Consider the following 25,587-nt stretch of genomic DNA (forward strand, 5'->3'; position numbering starts at 1 on the left):
TAAACATCATTATTGGAAAGTAATGTTTTAGGATTGGGTCAGTCAGGCAGTGATTGGTAGTCATGAAGGAAATGGTACCTTTTACATAGGATAGGTTAACCTTGCATAATAGCCAGGACCACTGCAAAAAATACAGGAATGACCTGCAATAATGTTTTCTCAGATATTTTCTCATGTAAGTAGTGATTACTCAGCCTGTTCTTTAATAACTTGATTTTATGTGATTCTTCTGTAAAAACAGAAAATCTTTTTGCTATGAAGAGGAAACTAGGTCAAGAAATGTCACACTTTAATAATTACAGATACTTAAGTATGCAATTAGATGCCTTTTTCAAAGAAAATCATAATTTGGGGGTTCCAGATTAGTTCTCTTCTTAAACAGAGTATACATTTAAGATATATAAGATTTTACATAAAGATTAACTTATATCAAAGGTTTTGATACTATGGTAGATATGAAGAGAGACAGAATTTTCACTCAGAAAAATTTAAAAATATCCTCAATCTTATGTTCTTTATTTTGTTCCATTTATTAAACTACAGAGACTATTTGAATTAATTTCTTAACTAAATCTCCTTTAAAATTAAAACAGATCTCCTAAGCAGATATTTTGATCACCTTAACCACTGAGCTATGCTGTGCTGTACTGAGTCGTGTCTGACTTTTTGCCACCCCATGGACTGTAGCCTGCCAGGCTCCTCTGTTGGCATATACTAAACTCTTTTTTTATCCATTCACAACATGACTTCTAGCTGAAAAATTGTAAATCTGTGCTTTTTGCTTCCTAAATTATATATAAAATAGTTGTATGAATGTTGTTTCCTCGTTTTAAATAATTCCATGTTATTTTCTTAGATTGAATCTTGTGTACGAGTCACCAGCTACTGTAAATCTAGTTATTTCTATTGCACCACACTGCCTTCCTCACAATAAGTGAAAAGAAAAATTCTATCATATTAGATGTTTTGCTATTTTATATAAAGTTCTACATCTTCCAGGAAGACTGACTCTGGAAACTGGAAAAAACATTGCAAAAGTCAGAAGATCCCATCTCATCATTTATAGATTATGTGACTGAGAAAAATTAATAAATATTGCCAAGCCTTAGTTTCTTTACTTTGTAATGAGAATTACAATGTTAGATTTATCTAGTTCAGAGCTTTTATGAGCATTAAATCAGAAATGTTATTAAAGTATTTTGAAAAGTTTCCACACAAAGTAGAATTGATCTTAATATTTCTTTATCTACAATATTACATATTATAGTGAATTAATATCTCTAAGTTTTTAATGTTAAAATGTAGTTCCTCTGCCTACAGGTATAAAAGAGTTCCCAAATGCAATTTTGAGAAAAAAGGCAACTTAGAATGTATGACACCAACAAAAATAATTATTTTTATTTTGAGTTAAAAATAAGAATACTACCTTCAATTAAAATAAATTAATTAATTAAAAAATAACAATACTAGAAAGTTATACCTTAGGTTTGGAGAGGTTAGGCAATGGTTGTTTGAAAGGATATTGGATTTAATCTTACACCTTAACTAGAAAACTGAACAAAATATATTGAACAACAGTTTCCACACACTGGTCAACAGGAAACAGAGTAAGATGAAAGAAGGATAACAAAATAAACTTTAGGCATTCTAGTTTAAGTGTTCTAACTTAGTGAATGGAGAAATTTCCCAGGCTAGAGCACAGAAAACCAAAGCTCAAGGACAGATCAGAAGTCTTGCTGAACTGAGGCGACAGAAATCAGAGTCTGATGCAGCAAAAGCAGTGAGAATTTATAAGGCAAAATACCAGAGAGAAGACAGCACAGAATACACCAGAGATTTATAGAATGGTCCTCTTGAGATTTTGTCTGGGTACTGATCTGTGCACCCATGTAAATAAAACTACCCCAGGCTTGGGAGCAAACTACCAAAAAAGAAAACAGAGTAATTTGCAAAGCTCATCCAAGGCTGAGACTATTTCATGTCACTACCAGCCAAACTGCCAAGATGTCCAAATACATGGGAAAACAGATACAGGGGTGTCACTTCAGTAGTGGGAACAAATTAGCCATAAATTAAAGGCTTTTCTGGATCCATCCTAAACAAGCTCAAAAACAATTATTCTAAGTAACATAACTTCCTTCCAGAAAACTACTGAAAAGAATCCAATAAAATATCACCATAAATATAAAATTCACAATGTTAACTACATGAAAAGTATTAATAGTAGGCATATAAAGAATTAAGAAAAAGACTGATAACCCCGGGGGAAAAATAAATCACCAGAAACATATCTAGAAGTAAAATAGATGGTAAAATTGGCAGAAAAGGATGTTAAAAATGCTTTGGAAAATATATTCCAGATATTCAAGAAGGTTGAGGAAAACATGAATGTGGAAAATAATTTCTTATTCAGAATATTCACAGAACTCCCAGTAATAATAAGATAATTTGATTTAAAAAGTAGGCAAAAGACATAAACAGATGTTTCACCAAACAACATGCACAAATGTGAAAATAGCACTTGAAAGATGCCAAACATAATTAGTTACCAGGAATATGTAAATTAAAACCACAGTTAGATACCACTGAACCCATCAGAGTAGATAAAACTGAAAAGATCAACACTATGCACTGTTGACAGGTATGTGGTAAAACCAAAACCCTCATACATTCTCACAGAAATACAAATGATATAACCTCTTTATAAAACAGTTTATCCTGTCTCATAAATATATACTTACAACATGACTGAGAAATTCTGCTCTTATTTACCCATGAAAATACAAATAAATGTTACATAAAGGCTTTTACTTGAATGCTAATAGTAGATTTTTTTATAATAGTCCCAAACTGGAAAAACCCCACAGTTCCATCAATGGTTAATAGATACAACACATTTTTGTATATCCACATAATGGAATATTATGCAGCAATGAAAATGAACAAGTCACAAATATATATAATAACACAGATGGATCACAAAAGCATTATGCTAAGTGTAAGAAAACAAAATAATTTATGCTTCTATTTATATAAAATTATAATATATGTAAAAATATGGTGACAGCAAATCAGTGGTTTTACAGGGCCAAGTAGTGACAGGTAATAAAAGGGCACAAGGGAACTTTTGAGGTGATGAGTAGTGTTTATAAATAAATTAGTCTGTTGGTGGTTACATAATTTACACTGTCATGTATATTTATCGAAACTCATATTGCATACTTATAATTGGTGAAAATTTTTTTCATGTATGTTAATACCTCCATACAGTTTTTAATATTAATAAATATTTAATTAAATTACTGCCAAAATAGACCTGTGTGCTTCCTGACCCAGTGGCCAGTCAGCCCATATTTCAAGGTCATCATCTCCAGCCTAGTGTCACGGTCCTAGCCCTGAACTGGTGAGGCCAGAAAATGCAGCCAAATCAGAGTGAGGACTCCAACTCACCAGCCTGAATTCGAGGAAGCCATGGGGCATTGCTATTAACAATTCAACATTGAATATCCTTTATGATTTAGTTTCACTCAAATAGAGTATATTTAGGGGATAAATTTCTAGAAATAAAATTACTCAATTATTTGAAAAACACTGTATATATATTTTTTTCTTTCTTTTTTTTTTTTTTAATAGAAAATTTTGGGGTTTTTTTCATTTTTTTTTTTTTTTTTTTACAATATTGTAATAGTTTTTGCCATACATTGACATGAATCAGCCATGGGTTTGCATGTGTTCCCCTTCCTGGACCCCCCACCCACCTCCCTCCCCATCCCATCCCTCTGGGTCATCCCATTGCCCCGGCCCTGAGCCCTTGTCTCATGCATCGAACATGGAATGGTGTTCTGTTTCACATATGATAATATACATGTTTCAATGCTATTCTCCCAGAACGTCCCACCCTCACCTTCTCCCTCAGAGAACACTGTATATTTTACTCTTTAATTCAAGCATACACACATAAATGAAATTGAACACTTAGTTATCACAAAGGGAACAACCTCAAACAATTATCACTATATCAAGAAATAGAATGTTACCAGCAGCTGTCTTGTGCTTCTCCTGATTATTACTCCTGTCTCCCCAAATCTGACTTCTTACGCCAAAAGTCAGTGTTACTTGTTGATAAATGTTTCACTTTTTTCTAATATTATTGTTACATGTAAATGAAGTTCATTTTCATTGCTAGAGAAATTAATACAATTTATTCAGTCTACTCCGGTCATTTGTTGGTAGTTTGGGACTATTATAATACTGCCATCACAAATAATGCTACTGTCTTGATTTATTTATTTTTAATTGAAAGATAATTGCTTTACAGTATTGCATTTGTTTCTACCAAAAGTCAACGTGAATCAGCCATAGGTTTACCCATGTCCCCTCCCACTTGAACATCCCTCCCAGCTCCCTTCCCATCTGACTCCTCTAGGTTGTTATCGAGCCCCAGTTTGAGTTCCCTGAGTCATACAGCAAATTTCCACTGGCTATCTATTTTACTTACAGTAATATATGTTTCCATGTTACTCTCTCTATAGCTCTCCTTCTTCCCACCACCAGCAATGACCATAAGTCTGTTCTCAATGTCTGTATCTCCATTGCTGCTCTGCAAATGGGTTCGTCAGTACCATCTTTCTAGATTCCATATATATGTGTTAGTATACAATTGTTATTCTCTTTCTGACTTACTTTACTCTGTAAAATAGGCTCTAGGTTCATCCACCTCATTAGGACTGACTCAAATGTGTTCCTTTTTATGGCTGAGTAACATTCCATTGCCTTGGAACTGAAGAGAGATCATTCTGTCGTTTTTGAGATTGGACCCAAGAACTGAATTTCGGACATTTTTGTTGACTATGAGGGCTACTCCGATTCTTCTAAGGGATTCTTGCCCATAGTAGTAGATATAATGGTCATCTGAATTAAATTTGCCCATTCCAGTCCATTTTAAATCACTGATTCCTAAAATGTTGATGTTCACTCTTGTATCTCCTGTTTGACCACTTCCAATTTACCTTGATTCTTGGACCTAACATTCCAGGTTCCTATGCAATATTATTCTTTACAGCATCGGACTTTATTTCCATCACCAGTCACATCAACAACTGGGCACTGTTTTTCCTTTGGCTCTATCTTTTCATTCTTTCTGGAGTTATTTCTCTACTCTTCTCCAGTAGCATATGGGGCACCTAATGACCTGGGGAGTTCATCTTTCAGTGTCCTATCTTTTTGCCTTTTCATACTGTTCATGGGGTTCTCAAGGCAAGAATACTGAAGTGGTTTGCCATTCCCTTCTCCAGTGGACCACATTGTGTCAGAATCCCCCACCAGAATGATCTCTGTTTGTTTCCAAGGCAAATCATTCAATATCACAGTAATCCAAGTCTATGACCCAACCAGTAATGCTAAAGAAGCTGAAGTTGAACGGTTCTATGAAAACCTACAAGACCTTCTAGAACTAACACCCAAAAGAGATGTCCTTTTCATTATAGGGGACTGGAATGCAAAAGTAGGAAGTCAAGAAATACCTGGAGTAACAGGCAAAATGAAGTAGGGCAAAGGCTAACAGAGTTTTGCCAAGAGAATGCACTGGTCATAGCAAGCACCGTCTTCTAACAACACAAGAGAAGACTCTGCACATGGACATCACCAGACGGTCAACACCAAAATCAGACTGATGATATTCTTTGCAGCCAAGATGGAGAAGCTCTATACAGTCAGCAAAAAAGACCGTGAGCTGACTACAGCTTAAATAATGAACTCCTTATTGCAAAATTCAGACTTAAATTGAAGAAAATGGGGAAAAGCACTAGATCATTCAGGTATGACCTAAATCAAATCCCTTACGACTATACAGTGGAAGTGACAAATAGATTTAAGGGATTAGATCTGATAGACAGAGTCCCTGAACTGTGGACAGAAGTTCATACATTGTAGAGGAGGCAGTGATCAAGACCATCCCCAAGAAAAAGAAATGCAAAAAGGCAAAATGGTTGTCTGAGGAGAAAATAGAAAGAAGATAAAGAAGAGAAATGAAGAGAAGATAAAGGCAAAGCATAAAAGGAAAGATATACCCATTTGAATGCACAGTTCCAAAGAACAGCAAGGAGAGATAAGAAAGCCTTCCTCAGTGATCAATGCAAAGAAATAGAGGAAAACAATAGAATGGGAAAGACGACAGATCTTTTGATGGGCACAATATAGGACAGAAATCATATGGACCTAACACAGGCAGAAGATATTAAGAGGTGGCAAGAATACACAGAAGAACTATGTAAAAAAGATCTTCATGACCCAGATAACCACAATGGTATGATAACCCACCTAGAGTCAGACATACTGGAATGCGAAGTCAAGTGGGCCTTAGGAAGCATTACTATGAACAAAGCTAGTGGAGTGATAGAATTCCAATTGAGCTAGTTCAAATCCTAAAATAAGCTGTGAAAGTGCTGCACTGAATACACCAGCAAATTTGGAAAACTCAGCAGTGGCCACAGGACTGGAAAAGGTCAGTTTTCATTCCAATCCCAAAGAAAGGCAATGCCAAAGAATGTTCAAACTATAGCACAACTGCACTCATCTCATAGGCTAGCAAAGTAATGCTCAAAATTCTCCAAGCTAGGCTTCAATAGTATGTGAACCGAGAACTTCCAGATGTTCAAGCTAGATTTAGAAAAGGCAGAGGAATCAGAGATCAAATTGCCAACCTCTGCTGGATCATAGAAAAAGCAAGAGAGTTCCAGAAAAACATCTACTTCTTTACTGATTACGCCAAAACCTTTGACTGTGTGGATCACAACAAACTTTGGAAAATTCTTCAAGAGATAGGAATACCAAACCACCTGACCTGCCTCCCGAGAAACATCTATGGAGGTCAAAAAGCAACAGTTAGAATTGGATATGGAACAACAGACTGGTTCCAAATTGGGAAAGGTTTACATCAAGGCTGTATATTGTCATCGTGCTTATCTAACTTATATGCAGAGAACATCATGCGAAATGCCGGGCTGAATGAAGCACAAGCTGGAATCAAGATTGCCGGGAGAAATATCCATAACCTCAGATAAGCAGATGACCACCCTTATGGCAAAAAAACGAAGGAGAACTAAAGAGCTTGTTGATGAAAGTGAAAAAGAAGAGTGAAAAATTTGGCTTAAAAGTCAACATTCAAAAACCTAAGATCATAGCATCTGGTCCCATCACTTCATGGCAAATAATAGATGGGGAAACAATGGATACAGTGACAGCCTTTATTTTGGGGGGCTCCAAAATCACTCCAGAGGGTGACTGCAGCTATGAAATTAAAAGATGCTTGCTTCTTGGAAGAAAACCTATGACCAACCTAGATAGCACAATAAAAAGCAGAGACATTACTTTGCCAACAAAGGTCCGTCTAGTCAAGGCTATGGTTTTTCTAGTGGTCATGTATGGATGTGAGAGTTGGACTATAAAGAAAGCCGAGCACCGAAGAATTGATGCTTTTGAACTGTGGTGTTGGAGAAGACTCTTGAGAGTCCCTTGTATGGCAAGGAGATCCAACCAGTCCATCCTAAAGGAAATCCGTCCTGAATATTCATTGGAAGGTCTGATGCTGAAGCTGAAATTCCAATACTTTGGCTACCTGATGGGAAGAACTGACTCATTGGAAAAGACCCTGATGCTCAGAAATATTGAAGGCAGGAGAAAAGGGATGACAGATGATGAGCTGGTTGGATGGCATCACCGACTCGACGGACATGAGTTTGAGCAAGCTTCTGGAGTTGGTGAAGAACAGCAAAGCCTGGCATGCTGCAGTCCATGGGGTCACAAGAATCAGATACCACTGAGTGCCTGAACTGAACTGAATATTCCATTGTATATATGTACCACAACTTCTTTATCCATTCATCTGTCAATGGACATCTAGGTTACTTCCATGTTCTAGCTATTGTAAATACAGCTGCAGTGAACATTGGGTTACATGTGTCTTTTTCAATTTTGGTTTCCTCAGGGTATATGCTAGTAGTGGGATTGCTGAGTCATATGGTAGTTTTATTCCTAATTTTTTACAGAATCTCTATATTGTTCTCCATAGTGGCTGTATCAATTCGCATTCCCACCAACAGTGCACATCCTTTTCTCCACATCCTCTCCAACATTCATTGTTTGTAGATTTTTGCCATTCTGGCCAGTGTGAGGTGACACCGCACTGTATTTTTGACTTGCATTTCTCTAATAATGAGCGATGCTGAGCATGTTTTCATGTGTTTGTTAGCCATCTGTATGTCTTCTTTGGAGAAATGTCTGTTTAGGTCTTTTTCCCATTTTTTGATTGGTTGGTTGTTTTTCTGGTATTGACTTGTATGAGCTGTTTGCATATTTTTTAAATGAATCCTTTGTCAGTTGTTTCATTTGCAATTATTTTTCCCAATTTGAGGGTTGTCTTTTCACCTTGTTTATAGTTTCCTTTGCTATGCAAAAGCTTTTAAGTTTAACAGGTCCCACTTGTTTATTTTTGTTTTTATTTCCATTTCTCTAGGAGGTGGGTCATAGAGGATCTTGCTGTGACTTATGGTTTAGAGTGTTCTGCCTATGTTCTGTCCAAGTTTTATAGTTTCTGGTCTTAGATTTAGGTCTTTAATCCATTTTGAGTTTATCTTTGTGTATGGTGTTAGGAAGTGTTCTAATTTTTCTTTTACATGTAGCTGTCCAGTTTTCCCAGCACCACTTACTGAAGAGACTATCTTTGCCCCATTGTATATTCTTGCCTCCTTTGTAAAAATAAGGTCCATAGGTGTGTGGGTTTATCTCTGGGCTTTCTATTTTGTTTCATTGGTCTATATTTCTGTTTTTGTGCCAGTACCGCACTTTCTTGATGACTATAGCTCTGTAGTATAGTATGAAGCAGGAAGGTTGATTCCTCCAGCTCCATTCTTAAGATTGCTTTGGCTATTTGGGATCTTTTGTGTTTCCATATAAATTGTGAGATTTTTTTGTTCTAGTTCTGTGAAAAATGCCATTGGTAATTTGATAGGGATTGCACTGAATTTGTAGATTACATTTGGTAGTATAGTCATTTTCACAATATTGATTCTTCCAACCCAGAAACATGGAATATCTCTCCATCTGTTTATGCTATCTTTGATTTCTTTCATCAGTGTCTTATGGTTTTCTGTATACAGTTCTTCTGTCTCTTTAGGTAGGTTTATTCTTAGATATTTTATTCTTTTTGTAGCAATGGCAAATGGAATTGATTCCTTAATCAATTTCTCATTCTAATATTTCATTGTTAGTGGATAGGAATGAAAGTGATTTCTGTGTATTAATGTTGTATCCTGCCACTTTGCTAAATTTATTGATTCAGTTCAGTTCAGTTGCTCAGTCGTGTCCGACTCTTTGCAACCCCATGAACTTCAGCATGCCAGGCCTCCCTGTCCATCACCAACTCCCAGAGTTTACCCAAACTCATGTCCATTGAATTGGTGATGCCATCTAACCATCCCATCCTCTGTCGTCTCCTTCTCCTCCTGCCTTCAATCTTTCCCAACATCAGGGTCTTTTCAAATGAGTCAGCTCCTCACATCAGGTGGCCAAAGTATTGGAGTTTCAGCTTCAACATCACTCCTTCCAATGAACACCCAGGACTGATCTCCTTTAGGATAGACTGGTTGGATCTCCTTGCAGTCCAAGGGACTCTCAAGAGTCTTCTCCAAGACCACAGTTCAAAAGCATCAATTCTTCTGTGCTCAGATTTCTTTATAGTCCAACTCTCACATCCATACATGACTACTGGAAAACCATAGCCTTGACTAGACAGACCTTTGTTGACAAAGTAATGTCTCTGCTTTTTATTGTGCTGTCTAGGTTGGTCATAATTTATTGATAAGCCCTAGTAATTTTCTGATGGTATCTTTAGGGTGTTCTATGTATAGTATCACGTCACCTGCAAATAGTGAGAGTTTTACTTCTTTTCCAATCTGGATTCCTTTTATTTCTTTTTCTTCTGATCGCCATAGCTAGCACTTCCAAAACTATGTTGAATAATGGTGGTGAGAGTGGGTTTTGTTCCTGATCTGGTCTTTGTTCCTTATCTTAGAGGGAATGCTTTCAGTTTTTTCACTGTTGAGAATAATGTTTGCTGTGGGTTTATCATATATGGCCTTTATTATATTGAGGTAGGTTCCTTCTATGCCCTTTTTTGGAAGAGTTTCTATCATAAGTGGGTGTTGACTTTTGTCAAAAGCTTTTTCTCCATCTATTGAGACTATCATATGGTTTTAATGTTTCAATTTGTTAATATGGTATATCATATTGTGTGTATTGGAGAATGCTACTATCTTTTAATGTATCTGTGCTTGCACTTCATTAGGAATATATCTAGAAATGAAACTTTTGGGTTGTAGGGAATGCATACATAGGTATGCTAAAATAAGGTAAATAATGCTAACAATATTATAAAGTAGATTCACCAATCTACCCTCTTAGCAACAATGTCTGACAGTTCTTAATACCTGATATCTTTGCAAACACTACCAACATTACTAGTGGTAATGGTGGACCTTTTCATTGAACTATGAATATACTTTTGTCATTTAGATACCCTCTTTTATGACATGTTTGTTCAAATTTCTTCATTTTTTTCTATTGAGCTATCGTTTTCTTATTGATGACTCTTTTTACACTCAGATAGGAGTCCATTGTGAGATAAAATTAATCCAAAGATCTTTTTACTGTTCTGCCATTTCACTTTCTTTATTGTGCCAATTTTTTCCAAGAAATTCTTAACGTTTTCCTTTATGGTTAACACCTTTTTGAGTACTACCGAAGAAATATTTCCTTAATTTGAGTATTATGAAGATAGACTCCTATTACACTTTCCCAAATCTTTGTGTATAGTGTAAGAGAAGAGTCAAGTTTCATTTTTCTATATAATTATTCAATTGACTTTGTGCTGCTTATTGTGAGGGGGAAACCTGCCATTTCCTCCATTGCTCTGCTGACCCAATTTCGCTACATATGCTTGGATCTATTTCTGAGCTCTTTATTCTGTTCATTGGTCTATTTGTCTATTCTGTACCAATAAAAACACTGTCATGACTAACACAGCTTTATTTAATAAGTCTTATTTTTAAGTATAGAAGTCTTCTAATTCTGATTTTCTTAATGCTGTCTTAGCTAGTTGTGCCCTGTTGCATTTCTCTATACATTTTAGAAGGAAAATCAGCTGAAATTTATATTGCTATACTGGTAAATCCATGAATCAATAGATGAAAACCTGTCATCTTTACAGCATTATTGAATTTTTCATTCCATGATTTAGGTTCTTTATTTATCTTGTTTTACAGTTTTCTGTGTAAAAGTCTTAAACATCTTTTATTAGATTTAGTCTTAGATATTTTATTATTTTTATTTTATTGTAGATGAAATCTTTATATAATTTGTTTCTATTTTATAGAAAAAATATTGACATATAATTTACTTGAACTTTATATTCAGTAATCTTGTTAAACTCAACTACTAATTCTAACAATTTACCTGCTAAATGATTTTTTCTACTTCCTTTGTTTCTAATCCGTATGACTGATTTATTTTCCTTTCTCAGTACAATGAAAACAGAAATGGTCATAGCAGTCATCTTTGTATTGTTTTTACTCCAGAGGTAAAGCTTTTAATATTTCAATGTATGAATAATATTTATTGCCATATATCACATTAAAGAAATTTCCTTCTTGTTTTAGTTGTTTCTTTTTAAGTCATAAATAGATGTTGAGTTTTAGAAAATGTCTTTGTTTTTTCATATTATGGTTTCATTATAGTTTTCTACATTATCCTATTAATGTGATGATTTACACTGATTCATTTCAAATGTTGAACAAACCTTACATTCCTGGTATAAACCAAATTCGATTACAACATGTAATTTTTATTGCTATATTTATTTATAGTTTGAATGGGATTTTTGTATCTATGTTCATGCATGGTGTTGTTCAGTCACTAAGTCTAGCCTGACTCTTTGTGACTCCATGGACTGCAGCATGCCAAGCTTCCCTGTCCTCCACTGTCTCTCGGAGTTTGTGCAGACTCATGTGCATTGAGTCCGTGACGCTATCTAACCATACCATCCTCTGCTGCCCTCTTCTCCTTTTGCCCTCAATCTTTCCTAGCATCAGGGTCTTTTCCAATGAGTCAGCTCTTTGCATCAGGTGGCCAAAGTACTGGGGCTTCACCATCGGTCCTTCTAATGAATATTCATACTTGATTTCCTTTAGGGTTGGACTGGTTTGATCTCCTTGCTGTCCAAAGGACTCTCAAGAGTCTTCTCCAACACCACAATTCGAAAGCATCAATTCTTCCATGCTCAGCCTTCTTTATGGTCCAACTCTTACATCCATACATGACTACAGCTTTGACTATATGGACCTTTGTAGGCAAAGGAATCTCTCTGCTTTTAATATGCTGTCTAGATCTGTCATAGCTTTCCTTCCAAGGAGCAAGCATTTTGAATTTCATGGCTGCATCCGCAGTGATTCTGGAGCCCATGAGAATAAAATCTGTCACCGCTTCCACTTTTTCCCCATCTGTTTGCCATGAAATGATAACACTGGATGCCATGCCATACCACACATGATATGGACTTATAATTTTCACTTAATGCCCTTTTCAGTTTTTATTTCATAAGTTTTAACATTTTTAAGTTCAAGTATAGTCATTTTACAATATTGTATTAGTTTCAGCATGGTGATTTGGGTTTTTGTAGATTATATTCCATTATAGGTTATTATAAGATACTGTATATAATTCCAAGTGGTATACAGTAAGAACCTTGATGCTTATCTATTTTATGTATAGTAGTTGTGTTCGTTAATTCCATTCTCCTAATTTGATCCTCCCTCTTCCTGCTACCCTTTGGCAACCATACGTTTGCTTTCTATGTATGTGAGTCTTTTCTGTATATAGATTCATTCATTTGTTTGTTTGTTTGTTTTAGATCCCAGAACATTAGGGGTATCATATATATTTGTCTTTCTCTAACTTATTTAACTAAGCATAATATTCTCTAGGCCCATCCATATTGCTGCAAATGGCAATATTTCATTCTTTTTTATGGCTGAGTAATATCCCATGGTCTATATGTACCACATCTTCTCAAGTCAGTCATCATCTGACAGGCATTTGAGTTGCTTCCATGTCTTGGCTATTGTAAACAGTGCTGCTATCAACACTGGTTTGCAAGTATCTTTACAAAGTAGAGTTTTCACTGTTTCTGCATACATCCCCAGGAGTGGAAGTGCTGGATCATATGGTAGTTCTACTTTTAGTTTTCTAAGAAACCTCTATACAACTCTTACCAGTAGTGTTAAAAGGAAAGTGGGAAAGCTGAACAGCTGCATGTAAAATGATGAAATAGAACATTCCTTCACACTACATACAAAAATAAACTTAACAAGTTTAAAAAACCTATTTACATTCTCACCGATAGTGTAAAAGGATTCTCTTTTCTCCACATCCCCACCAACATCAGTTTGTGGGTTTTTTTGATGAAAGGCATTCTGACTAGGATGAGGTGCTACCTCACTGTGGTTTTGATTTGCATTTCTCTAATGATGAACAGTGTTGAGCATCTTTTCATATGCCTGTTAGATATTTGTATGTCTTCTTTGGAAAAATGTCTCTTTAGATCTTCTTCCCATTTATAAATTGGATTCTTTGGCTTTTGTGGGTTTTTCTGAGTTTATGAGCTGTTTGTACATTTTGGATATTAACCCTTTGTCAGAGGCATAGTATGCAAATATTTTCTCCCATTTCATAGGCTGTCTTTCATTATTTTGATGGTTCTCTTTGCTTTGCAAAAGCTTTTGCATTTGCTTTGATTGTTTTTGCCTTGGGAAACTAAACAAAGAAAACACTGCTACAATTTATGTCAAAGAAAGTTTTGCCTATGTTCACTTCTAGGAATTTAGTGGTGTCATAAACTAACATTTAGGTTTTTTAAACTTGTTAAGTTTATTTTTGTATGTGGTGTAAAGGAATGTTCTATTTCATTGTTTTACATGCAGCTGTTCAGCTTTCCCAACACCACTTGTTGAAGAAACTGTCTTTTATCTTGTATATTCTTGCCTCCTTTGTCATAGATTAATTGACCACAAGTGCATGGGTTTATTTCTGGGCTCTCTATTGCATTCCATTATTCTATATGTCTGTTTTTGAGTTAATACCACACTCTGTTGATCACAGTAGCTTTGTAGTATAGTATAGAAACCAGAAGCATTATGCTTTGTTTTTTTCCCCCCTCAGGATTGCTTTGGCAATTATGGGTCTCTTCTGGTTCCATACAAATCTTAGGATTATTTATCTTAGTTCTTTGAAGAATATCATAGATATTTTGATAGGGATTGCATTAAATCTGTAGACTGTTCTGGGCAGTATGACCATTTTAAAAATATTAATTCTTCCAACCCAAGAGCATAGAATATCTTTCTGTTTCTCTGAATCATCTTCAACTTTCTCTCAGTGCTTTATACTTTCAGCATCTAGGTATTTCACCTCTTTCGTTATGTTTAGTCCTTAGGTATTTTATTTTTTGATGCAATTTTAAATGGTATTTTTTTTTACTTTCTCTGATATTTAATTATTAGGTTATACAAATGCAACAAATTTCTGTATATTAATTTTGTATCCTATGACCCTGCTGAATACATTTGTTATAATAGTTTTGGGGTGTATACTTTATCCCTTTCAATCTGGATACCTTTTCTTTCTCATCTGATTGCCGTGGCTAGGACTTCCAATACTATGTTGAATAGAAGTGGTGAGAGTGGGTAACCTTGTCTTATTCCTGAACTTAATGGGAAGGCTTTTAGCTTTTCACCATTAAGTATTATGCTGGCTATGGGTTTGTCATAAATGGGCTATATGTCATTGACATATATTCCCTCTATATCCACTAAGACAGTTTTTATCATAGATGAATATTGAATTTTTTCAAATGCTTTTTCTGTATAGAGATGATCGTGTGGGTTTTGTCTTTCCTTTTGTTAATGTGGTGTATTTTACAGATTGAGTTGTGTATATTGAACCACCCTATGACTCTGGAATGAATTCAACTTGATCATGGTGCTTGATCCTTTTTATGTGTTGTTGGATTTGGTATGCTGACAGTTTGTCGAGGATTTTTGCACCTATATTTATCAAAGAGATTGGCCTATAATTTTCTAGTTTCACAGTGTTTTTGGCTGGTTTTGGTATTGGGGTGATGGTGGCTTCATAGAATGAATTTGGGAGCATTCCCTCCTCTTCAATTTCTTAGAACAGTTTGAGAAGGACAGGAACAAGTTCTTCTTTGTAATTTTGCTAGAATTCCCTATTAAAGCCATCCAGTCCTGGACTTCTTCTGCAGGGAGTTGTTTTTATTATTACTACAGATTCTATTTCGCTTCTGGTGATCAGTCTGTTCAAATTATGCTTCTTCTTGATTTAGTTTTGGCAGCCAGTCGCCTTGCAGCCAAGAAGGCTTGTTTCCTTTATGTAGGGTTCCAAGACTGGGATTTCCAGTGTGGCTTGACCTGCTCACTCCCTAAGGGATGTGTCTATGCATGCAGACCTTTTCACCCTTTCAGATCCCAAGGTGGAGGTCCTAACCTTTTGACTTTTTTCCATCCTACCTAGTTACATGGAAATCTTTCTTGCATCTTTGTTGTATAGGACTACTTTGGTCAGTCTCCAGTTCCATGAGACTCATTCCACACGTAGTTAAATTTTTGAGTTGTTTGTGGGGGTGAGATGAGCTCTAACCCTTCTACTCTGCCATCTTGATCCAATCCCTTTTCAAGTTTTGACATCATTATGTTGGCCACATGAGATGTATGTCACTTTTTCTTTCACAAGTTCTCAGAAAATAAATACTGTTGTTACTTACTTCTTAAAACTTTGGTGGAATTTACATGGATGCCTGAAGTTTTTTGGCCGTTGAGAGTGTTTATGAGGCAGGTGTCCAAGCTTTCTCATACAAGTATAGGCTCTTTAGAGACTTTGTAGTGACTGTCACCCCCACTCCCACTTACTGAACAAGGGAAACATGCTCTGACTTATTTATTCTAACAGCTTTCAGCAATTTGCCTGGACCTAGCAATATACCTTCATAGCTCTTAATTTTGGCATCCCCTTGCTTTTGCAGGTCAATCTCTCAAATAGGGAACCGTGAAAATGGTTTGAGCTCAGCCATCTTCCATAGTAACCATGTGGGTTAGAGGATAAGCATATATTCTGGCCATATCAAACAAATAGCATTATAGCTGTCCCACACTACCTTCCTTTCCTCCCGTCATCCCTGGGCTGTTCCTGCCAGCTTTCCTATCAAAGGATTTTTCAGTCAAGAGCAAACTCCCAATATCTATATTCACATACATCTCTTACACACACCCACAAACCTCTTAGAACACAAGATTGTTTTCAGGTCATTGCCCTTTCAGCTGGCTTCAAGTTCTCTTGGAGCTCATGAGACTTAGCTTCAGGGCAGACTGGGTATATAGAAACAGAGCTATGTATATGCATGTGTGCTAAGTTTTTTCAATTGTATCTGACTCTTTGCGACCCTATGGACTATAGCCTGTCAGGCTCCTCTGTCCATGAGATTCTTCAGGCAAGAATACTGGAGTGGTTTGCCATGCCCTTCTCCAGGGGATATTCCCAACCCAGAGACTGAACCTATGTCTCTTTTGTCTTCTGCATTGTCAGGAGGGTTCTCTACCACCAGCACCACTTGGGAAGCCTAATGCATGTGTGTATATGTGTATATTAATGTATTAATTTGATAAAAGATGATTCCAAATTTAGAAGGGAAACATGAAATATTCAGTAAGTGGTACTGTCATAACTCAGTCATCAGGTAAGAAATAAGGTGTAATTCCTATGTCATGTCTCATACCAAAATATACTTCAGATAAAGACTTAAATATATTAAAGCAATAAATATATAAGACAGTATTCTTCATGATCATGAAGTGAGAAAGGCTTTTCTAAATATGACACAAACCCAGAGCCAGAAAAGAAAAAAACAGAATTACCTAAATATTTTTTAAATTTTTGCTTGCAATAAAAATCCTAATCAAAGTCATGAACAAAACCAAGGAAAATATCTGTAGGTTTCATCACAGAGAAAGCTAACTTCCTTACTACATAAACATTTTTCACAAATCTACAAAAAAAATGATAACTCTGCAAAAAAGATGGACAAAGAATATACACAGAAATGTTACTAGAGAAAAAAAGATGTTCGGTTTCATTTAAGATACAAGGAAAGTGCTAATATTATAATAATAAACTTCCTTTTACTTAATGATATGACATTTGGTTATACACTGCTGTCAGAAAGGTTGTAGGGAATCAGGTATCCTCAAAAACTGCTGATGGGAGCAGAATTTGATACAATGTCTATGCAGGGTACAAACTAGGAATAAGAATCAATTAGAACTAAATTAGTGCTTAAATGGAATACAATCCAACTTTCAAAGACAGGATGTCTGATTGGATTATCCTGTCTGAGCTTTCTATACTGCTTATTAGCTTAGTCAGTTGGAGAAATAAATAATACTTTCTGGAGGATGAAAACATCATTTAGAACCTCAAATTATCTCTAATAGTTGTGTGTGTGTCACACAGACATATACACATATATATAGTGGTATATAAAGTTCAATAAAACAAAACAAAATAGAAACAAAATGAAAAGGCAAACCCAGGTTATATGATGACAATATAATGTGACCCAAACCCAAGACAAATAATAAGCTAGTTATCAGACACATTTTTTTTTTGTAAATTGGAGGATAATTGCTTCACAATGTTGTGTTGGCTTCTGCCATACAACAACTTTAATCAGCCATAAGTATACATATGTCTCCTCCCCCTTGAACCTCCTCCCACTCTCTAACCCCATCCCGCCCCTCTATATTATTACAGAGCACCGGGTTGAGCTCCCTGTCAAACAAATATTTAAAGTAACTATATTCAACATGTTCAAGGAAATAGAAGAGTGGTAATTTAGGAAGATAACAGAAAACTTTAAAAAGAACCAAGTGGAAGGTCTAGAGCTAAAAGAGAACTGAAATTCAACTCCATGGGTGAATCTACCATTAGATTAGATACCACTGAAGAACTGGTGAACCTTTAAAGATAAGTCAGAAGAAAGTATCCAAAATGAAATACAAAGAGTGAAAGGATAGAAAATACAAAACAAATAAAAATGTATGAGTGTGATAATATCTTAACAGCCTCCCAACACTAAAAGTGGAGATACTATTACAAGTTTGACATCAAGAAAGAGCATTTAACCACAATTTATGTTTAAATTACTATTTTCTTATACAACTTTCAACCTAATAAAAATCCAGGGGAGGGTTTCTTTCCACTTTTAGGACTTAAGTATTTTAAAAGAAACATTTAATGTATCAAACACATTAGATAAATTATACAAATTAGAAAGAATGTTTAACTACTTACATTCCATACGCTGAGCTCACAGCAAGGCTAGTAATCTGCTGTGGAGGTTCACCATCCACCCACACCAACTGAATAACAAGTTCTGCTTGATATCCTGGAGGCATCCGCACTGGTCGTGTTTTAACACTAGAAAAACAGAAAAAATAATTGCATCATATACGGTTCGAATAGATATGCTCATGCTTATTTTCAGAATTTATAACAATAATCTTCCTACAGAAATATACAATAGCAGGCACTGAGGACATTATGCAGGTAAACAGTATCTTCTAGCTTTCTGAAAATACACCGAGCCACTTGTGATTTCTTAACCTTTCCTTTAGGTAGCTTTTCAGTCAGTCAGATCTAGAACTTCACTAGACTTCATGAGTTCCTTTTTCTCTTTTGATAGTAGTATTTTAAATTATTTTTATTATTTAATTATTTTTCTTACACAATATTTGTTACATATGGGTAAGTTATAATGCATGACAATAAGAACTATGACCATTAATCTACAACCCAACTTGAGCTCAACATATTCAAAACCTGAATTCCTGTTCTTGCTCTCTAAATTTGCTCCACTTGCAGCCTTCTCTATCAAAGCTATGTTTTCTTCAGGGTCCTTCAGGGAAGGAAATGTATTAATTAGTAATGAAGAATAAAAATACTGGGCTCTTTTCATAGATAGTCCCCAAAAAGACTAAGGTACCTCTTGGTGGACTGTAGACCACTTGAAAACAACTTAATAAAAGAGGATGATTTCATTTGGCAAGTTTCAAAGAATTATACAATTAACATGTAAAGTTGTTTTAAAATTTGGCAGCAACTCTTACTTGAGGCATGGGATACTGTCCTTTGTTACTCCTTCACTAGCCACAGTGTTAGTGCTCCCAGAAAGACTCCTTGAAGGAAGCTGGGATGAAAGATCTGGAAATGGAGGACTTGTTTCTGGCTCTGGGGTAATAATATCTTCAATATCATATTGCAGTCGTACCTCTAATGACTTAAAAAAAGACAAATCAAGTTTTGATTTAATCTAGGTTGTCATAATAATGATAATCATATTAAAATATCTGTTATTTGTTTGGTAATTATTATTCAGATTAATTAGTTCAATTTCAATTCAAAGTAGAGATACCCTAAACTGAATTAAATAGTAAATTACATAAAATATTCAATGGCATTCACAAAAAATGTAAAATGTTTTTAATTCTTTAGAATTATAAGAAAAATACCTACCGGTGGAGATAAATTTTCTATATAATAAATATTCCTTAAGATAAAGTATAAATTACAATTCCACATATGATAAAATAAAAGGAGAAATTGGTCTGGTTAGTCCAATAAAAGAAACTAAATTGGATGTGTATGTCTATTTACATACAACACACTTAAAATTGTTATTTGTACAAAACTTTTTAGCTTTAAAAAAATTCATTCAAGCTTGACTTTGAATTAATTCAGCATAATTTTCCAAAATAAATTCCATATTTTGTTTATTAGTTTAGCTCTTATATAATTTCATTAGCTTGGTCAGAATTGCTTAATGAAAAAAAATGATAATTTAAAATGGAATAAAAAGGTGATCCAAAACCTTTTCTTTTAAGCTAAGAATGTTTAAAAATTACTTTATGACTACATTCAATGCTTCAAAAAATCAATTTTATAACATAAACATTGTCTTTCATTGTAAAAATAAGCATTTTTGACATTGAAAACAATTGCTTACAAAAAATAAAATTATGGAGTAGTGAATACAGCAATATTATCCAAATTATTTTCATAATTATCTTAACACTTAAATCCTCTGGTGGCAATAACAATTATCAAGTGCTTACTACACTTAGATACTCTGCTAATGACTTTACATAATATCACAAAACCCTATGAAAATGGCATTACAATTTCTAGTTTACCACTACTTTCTGTTTTTCTATTTTTTTACACAGGAAATTACATGAGTGATGAAGCTGAGTCTTTACCCAGACTATACTACTGACTAATGGAGTCTTGTGATTTGTTTAGTCACACTGGTAAAGCCACAATTAAAAGCTAGGCTTAGCTGATGCAATGTCTGGGATTTAACTACTATAGTCTAAGAGCAATGTTTAATTTTATTCACTAAGGTAAAAGCAGTTATATTTAGGCCTTTAATAGAAGATCTTTATTTTCTGATAAAATGGAGTGGGTAGGGAAGACCCATTATACACAGGTGCCTTTACTTAGACTTAACTTATCCCTTAAGAGCATCATTATGTTGAATAATTAAACTATTCCATTATGTCTAAAAATTAATATTAGGTAAAGCAGCCCCATAATTATTTCCACCCTATAAAAAATGTTGCTGTTTAAAAGATCATTCAAAGTAATCTTACTGCAGTTGATAGTCATTTATGACACTTAACTGACAAAAAGGACAGCCTAAAAAATTTAATAAAGATATAGAACAAAGCTTGCATTAATTTGACATTTATACATAAAATAAATCAATGACTGTCTATATAAAACCTATAGGCATAGTCTATCCTATTTAATAATACTAAATTTTGATAGCTGATTTTGTCATTTTAAACCAAATTACTTTTTAACATAGTAAGTAACAAAAACAATTAAAAATTCTATGAATTGGATAACTGACCACATACTGTACTCTTGATGGCTTAAAACTATACCAAGCACTAGTCAAAATCTATGATAATTGTTTTCTTTTAATAACTTGAAGTGTAAAAGTTAATTTTTAAATGACTTACCACTATTTCTGTTGTAATTTCATGTCTGCTGAATTTATAAATTATGACATATGCAGAGACTCCTGATACACAGAATATTCTGCTCTCTGGACACCAGTAGATCATCTGAATGGCATATGGGTCTTCCTCTACAATCTCACATGTTTGTTTTCCTTCTCCTACCTTCTGTTTTTCAAACACTTTTGAAGTTTTTAGCTTGTATAGCATCTGCAGAGTTACTATAAGATATTGAATCATAGTTATCTTCTAATTTGCACTTAATTCTTTCATTTGTTGAAGCCTTTTCAATATATCTGTTACATCACAAAAATTAAAATCCAAGTAAACAAAATTAACTACATTTTAACAAGGAATTATTCAAAGTCATGCTCTCGTATCAGTACTGTTTAGCTGGAGGAAGACTATAGGGAAAAAAATAAACACTTATTGAACATATATTATATACCAAAGAACATGTAGGACTTGGTGTATTGAACATATATTATATACCAAAGAACATGTAGGACTTGGTGTGCATTGTCTCATGTGTTCCTCAGAATAGTCCCATGAAATATTTCTATCCTTGTTTATTGATAAAACAATTGAGCTCAGAAACTTTATAATGAAACTACTGAATCTACTTCTTTCCCAAGATTGAGAAGTCCTTTTTTAAAAAATTTTTAATTGAAGGATAATTGCCTTACAGAATTTTGTTGTTTTCTATCAAACCTCAACATGAGTCAGCCATAGGTATACATATATCCCCTCCCTTTTGAACTTCCCTCCCGTCTCCCTCCCCACCCCACCCCTCTAGGTTGATACGGAGCCCCTGGTTGAGTTTCCTGAGCCATAGAGCAAATTCCCATTGGCTATCTATTTTACATATGGTAATATAAGTTTCCATGTTACTCTTTCCATACTTCTTTTTTCATTGTTTTACCTTTTGATTGTTGGATGAAAGGTTGATTCTATTCAAGAGTTTATTCCTCTCAACAAATTTTTAGACATTCCTTCAGATGAGAAATACTTGTAATTTACCAGTTAGCAATATTGGGAATGATTTAGATTATTTTAGAAAGGTCATTTCTGAGTGGCTCTGTGTTAGGAAATAGTCAATTATAATTTCTAAATAGTCTGGTCTGTGAATTGTTTTCAGGAGTATTTATTTGGAGGAATATTATTTCCACTTTAGAACTGGATAATAGCTCCACAATATTAAGATATCTGATCCTACGAAGGATTCTCGAGAAAATTTCTAAAAATCTAGGAGTTCCTGCCAAAAGTGCACAATCTGAAACAATCATGAGAAACATTAGTCAGATTCAAAATGAAAGAGATTCTACAAAAGAACTGGCCTGAACTAAAAATGCCAATCATGAAATACTTAGCAACCATGCCAGACTTTAAAATCCAAAAAATAATCTGAGATTTCTTTTACTATATGAGATTTTATTGGAACAATTGGCTAAATTGAGTAAGATCTGGAAGTTAGATAATAGTATTATATTAATATTAAACTCCTGATTTTGATAACTATAATTTCATTACATAAAAGAGTGCCCTTGTTTGTAAGAAATACACACTAAAGTATTTAGGGAGGCATGTACTGTTAAGGAGAACATCATATTTGTAGCTTACTCTCAAATGGTTACAAAAAGCTATGTACATGTATATGTTCGTGTGTGTATGTGTGTAAGAAAACGGAGGCGAAAGAGAAAGGGTGTGAGCAAGCAAGTGCTAGATTGAGAGCATGCATATGGTAGAAGGGTGGGTGAAGGGAATACATGTATACACTGAAATTTGGGTAATCTTGCTGAAGGCTATACAACACTTCATAGTGCATTTTTTTGATTTTTCTGTAAGCTTGATGTGACATGGAAATATTAAAGAATACTACAGACATAGTTATTTGACTTTGAGTTAATCAACAGAGATTATCCTTAGTAGGCCCAACAGAATCAGGTGAGCCCTTTAAAAGAGGGACTGAGGCCCTCCCTGAAGTTAGAGACACACTCCTTTGAAGAAACAAATCACATGAGTTTTAAAGCTGCAAGAAAATGAATTTTGCCAACAATTACATGAGCTTGGAAGAGAACTCTGAGCTCCAGACTAGCCAACACCTCAATTGCAGTCTCTTAGACCTGAGTAAAGAACGCAAATAACCTGACCCAGATTCATGACACAGAAAATGTGAAGCAATATATGGGTATTGTTTTAAACTGCTAACTTGTGGTAATTTGCTGTGTTCAGTCAGTCAGTCATGTCCAACTCTTTGCGACCCCGTGGCCTGCAACACACCAGGCCTCCCTGTCCCTTACCATCTCCTGGAGCTGGCTCAAACTCATGTCCATTGAGTTGGTATGCCATCCAACCATCTTGTCCTCTGTAGTCCCCTTCTCCTCCTGCCTTCAATCTTTCCCAGCAACAGGGTCTTTTCTAATGAGTCATCTCTTAGAATCAGGTGGCCAAAGTATTGGAGCTTCAGCATCAGTCCTTCCAATGAATATTAAGGATTGATTTCCATTAGGATTGACCAATCTCCCTGCTGTCCAAGGGACTCTCAAGAGTCTTCTCCAACACCACAGTTCAAAAGCATCAATTCTTTGGCACTCATATTTCTTTATAGTTCCACTCTCACATCCACACATAACTACTGGAAAAACCATAGCTTTGACTAGATGGACCTTTGTCAGCAATGTCTCTGCTATTTAATATGCTATCTAGTTTTGTCATAGCTTTTCTTCCAAGGAGCAAGTGTCTTTTAATTTCATGGCTGCAGTCACCATCTGCAGTGATTTGGAGTCCGAGAAAATAAAGTCTGTCACTGTTTCCATTGTTTCCCCATCTATTTGCCATGAAGTGATGGGACCAGATGCCATGATCTTGGTTTTTTGAATGCTGAGTTTTAAGTGAGCTTTTTCACTTTCCTCAAGACACTCTTTAGTTTCTATTCATTTTCTCTCATAAGGGTGGTATCATCTGCATATCTGAGGTTATTGATATTTTTCTCACAATCTTGATTCTAGCTTGTGCTTCATCCAGTATGACATTTCAAATGATGTACTCTGCATATAAGTTAAATAAGCATGGTGACAATATACAGCCTTTGACGTACTCCTTTTCCAATTTGGAACCAGTCTGTTGTTGCATGTCCAGTTCTAACTGATGCTTCTTGACCTGCATACAGATTTCTCAGGAGGCAGGTAAGGTGGTCTGGTATTCCCATCTCTTGAAGAGTTTTCCACAGTTTGTTGTGATCCACACAGTCACAGGCTTTAGCGTAGTCAATGAGACAGAAGTAGATGTTTTTCTGCAATTCTCGTGCTTTTTCTATGCTCCAACGGATGTTGGCAACTTGATCTCTGGTTCCTCTGCCTTTTCTAAATCCAGCTTGAACATCGGAGGGTTCACGATTCACTTAGTGTTGAAGCCTGACTTGGAGAATTTTGAGTATTACTTTGCTAGTGTGTAAAATGAGTGCAATTGTGCCATAGTTTGAACATTCTTTGGCATTGCCTTTCTTTGGGATTGGAATGAAAACTGACCTGTTCCAGTCCTGTGGCCACTGCTGAGTTTTCCAAATTTGTTGGCATATTGAGTGCAGCATTTCCACAGTATCATCTTTAGGATTTGAAATAGCTCAGTTGAAATCCCATTATCTCCATCTGCTTTGTTCATAGTCATGCTTCATAAAGCCTACTTGACTTCTCACTCCAGGATGTCTGGTTCTAGGTGAGCAATTACATCATCATGGTTATCTGGGTCATGAAGATCTTTTTTGTACAGTTCTTCTGTTTATTCTTGCCACCTCTTCTTAATATCTTCTGCTTCTGTTAGGTCCATATCATTTTTGTCATTTATTGTGCCCATCTTTGCATGAAATGTTCCCTTGGTATCTCTATTTTCTTGAAGAGATCTCTAGTCTTTCCCATTCTATCATTTTCCTCTATTTCTTTGCATTGATCACTGAGGAAGGCTTTCTTATCTTTCCTTGCTTACTCAGCAACTGAAGATGAATACAGCTGATCCTTGAACAATACAGGTTTGAAATAAATGGGTCCACTTATTCTCAGATTATCTTCAGTAGTAAATACTACAGTACTACACAATCTGAGGATGACTGAATCCTCAGATGCTGAATCATAGATACAGAGGAACACTGTGAGGGCCAACTATAAATTATGCCCCAATTTTAAGTTATGGGTAGAGGGTTGACTGTGTAGAGGGTTGGTATAGCCAATCTGACTGACCCCCATGTTGTTCAAGGGTCAACAGTACACATATCTATTCAAATTAAATATAACTTTATTTCCTGTACTGGACCCTATCCCACAAAATTGGCAAACTAACTAATACTTCTCCAATAACATCCACTGATTTGAAGATATGCTCTTATAATGGATTA

General features: G+C 35.2%; 1 protein-coding gene across 7 annotated transcripts in view; it reads right to left on the minus strand.

The window, feature by feature from the left end:
• Window positions 1-25,587, minus strand: part of STXBP5L (syntaxin binding protein 5L) — a 379,816-nt gene that overhangs the window by 100,786 nt on the left and 253,443 nt on the right. For all 7 annotated transcript variants that reach the window (XM_081571857.1, XM_081571856.1, XM_081571861.1 and 4 more), the window contains 3 exons: window positions 21,204-21,421; window positions 19,287-19,456; window positions 18,472-18,597 (listed from right to left, as the gene is read on the minus strand). In XM_081571857.1, coding sequence (XP_081427983.1) covers window positions 18,472-18,597; window positions 19,287-19,456; window positions 21,204-21,421 — 514 coding nt within the window. The remainder of the gene's footprint in view (window positions 1-18,471; window positions 18,598-19,286; window positions 19,457-21,203; window positions 21,422-25,587) is intronic.

This window comes from Giraffa tippelskirchi, chromosome 2 (assembly GCF_054371585.1).
Source record: "Giraffa tippelskirchi isolate mGirTip1 chromosome 2, T2T-mGirTip1v1.2.pri, whole genome shotgun sequence".
NCBI lineage: Eukaryota > Metazoa > Chordata > Mammalia > Artiodactyla > Giraffidae > Giraffa > Giraffa tippelskirchi.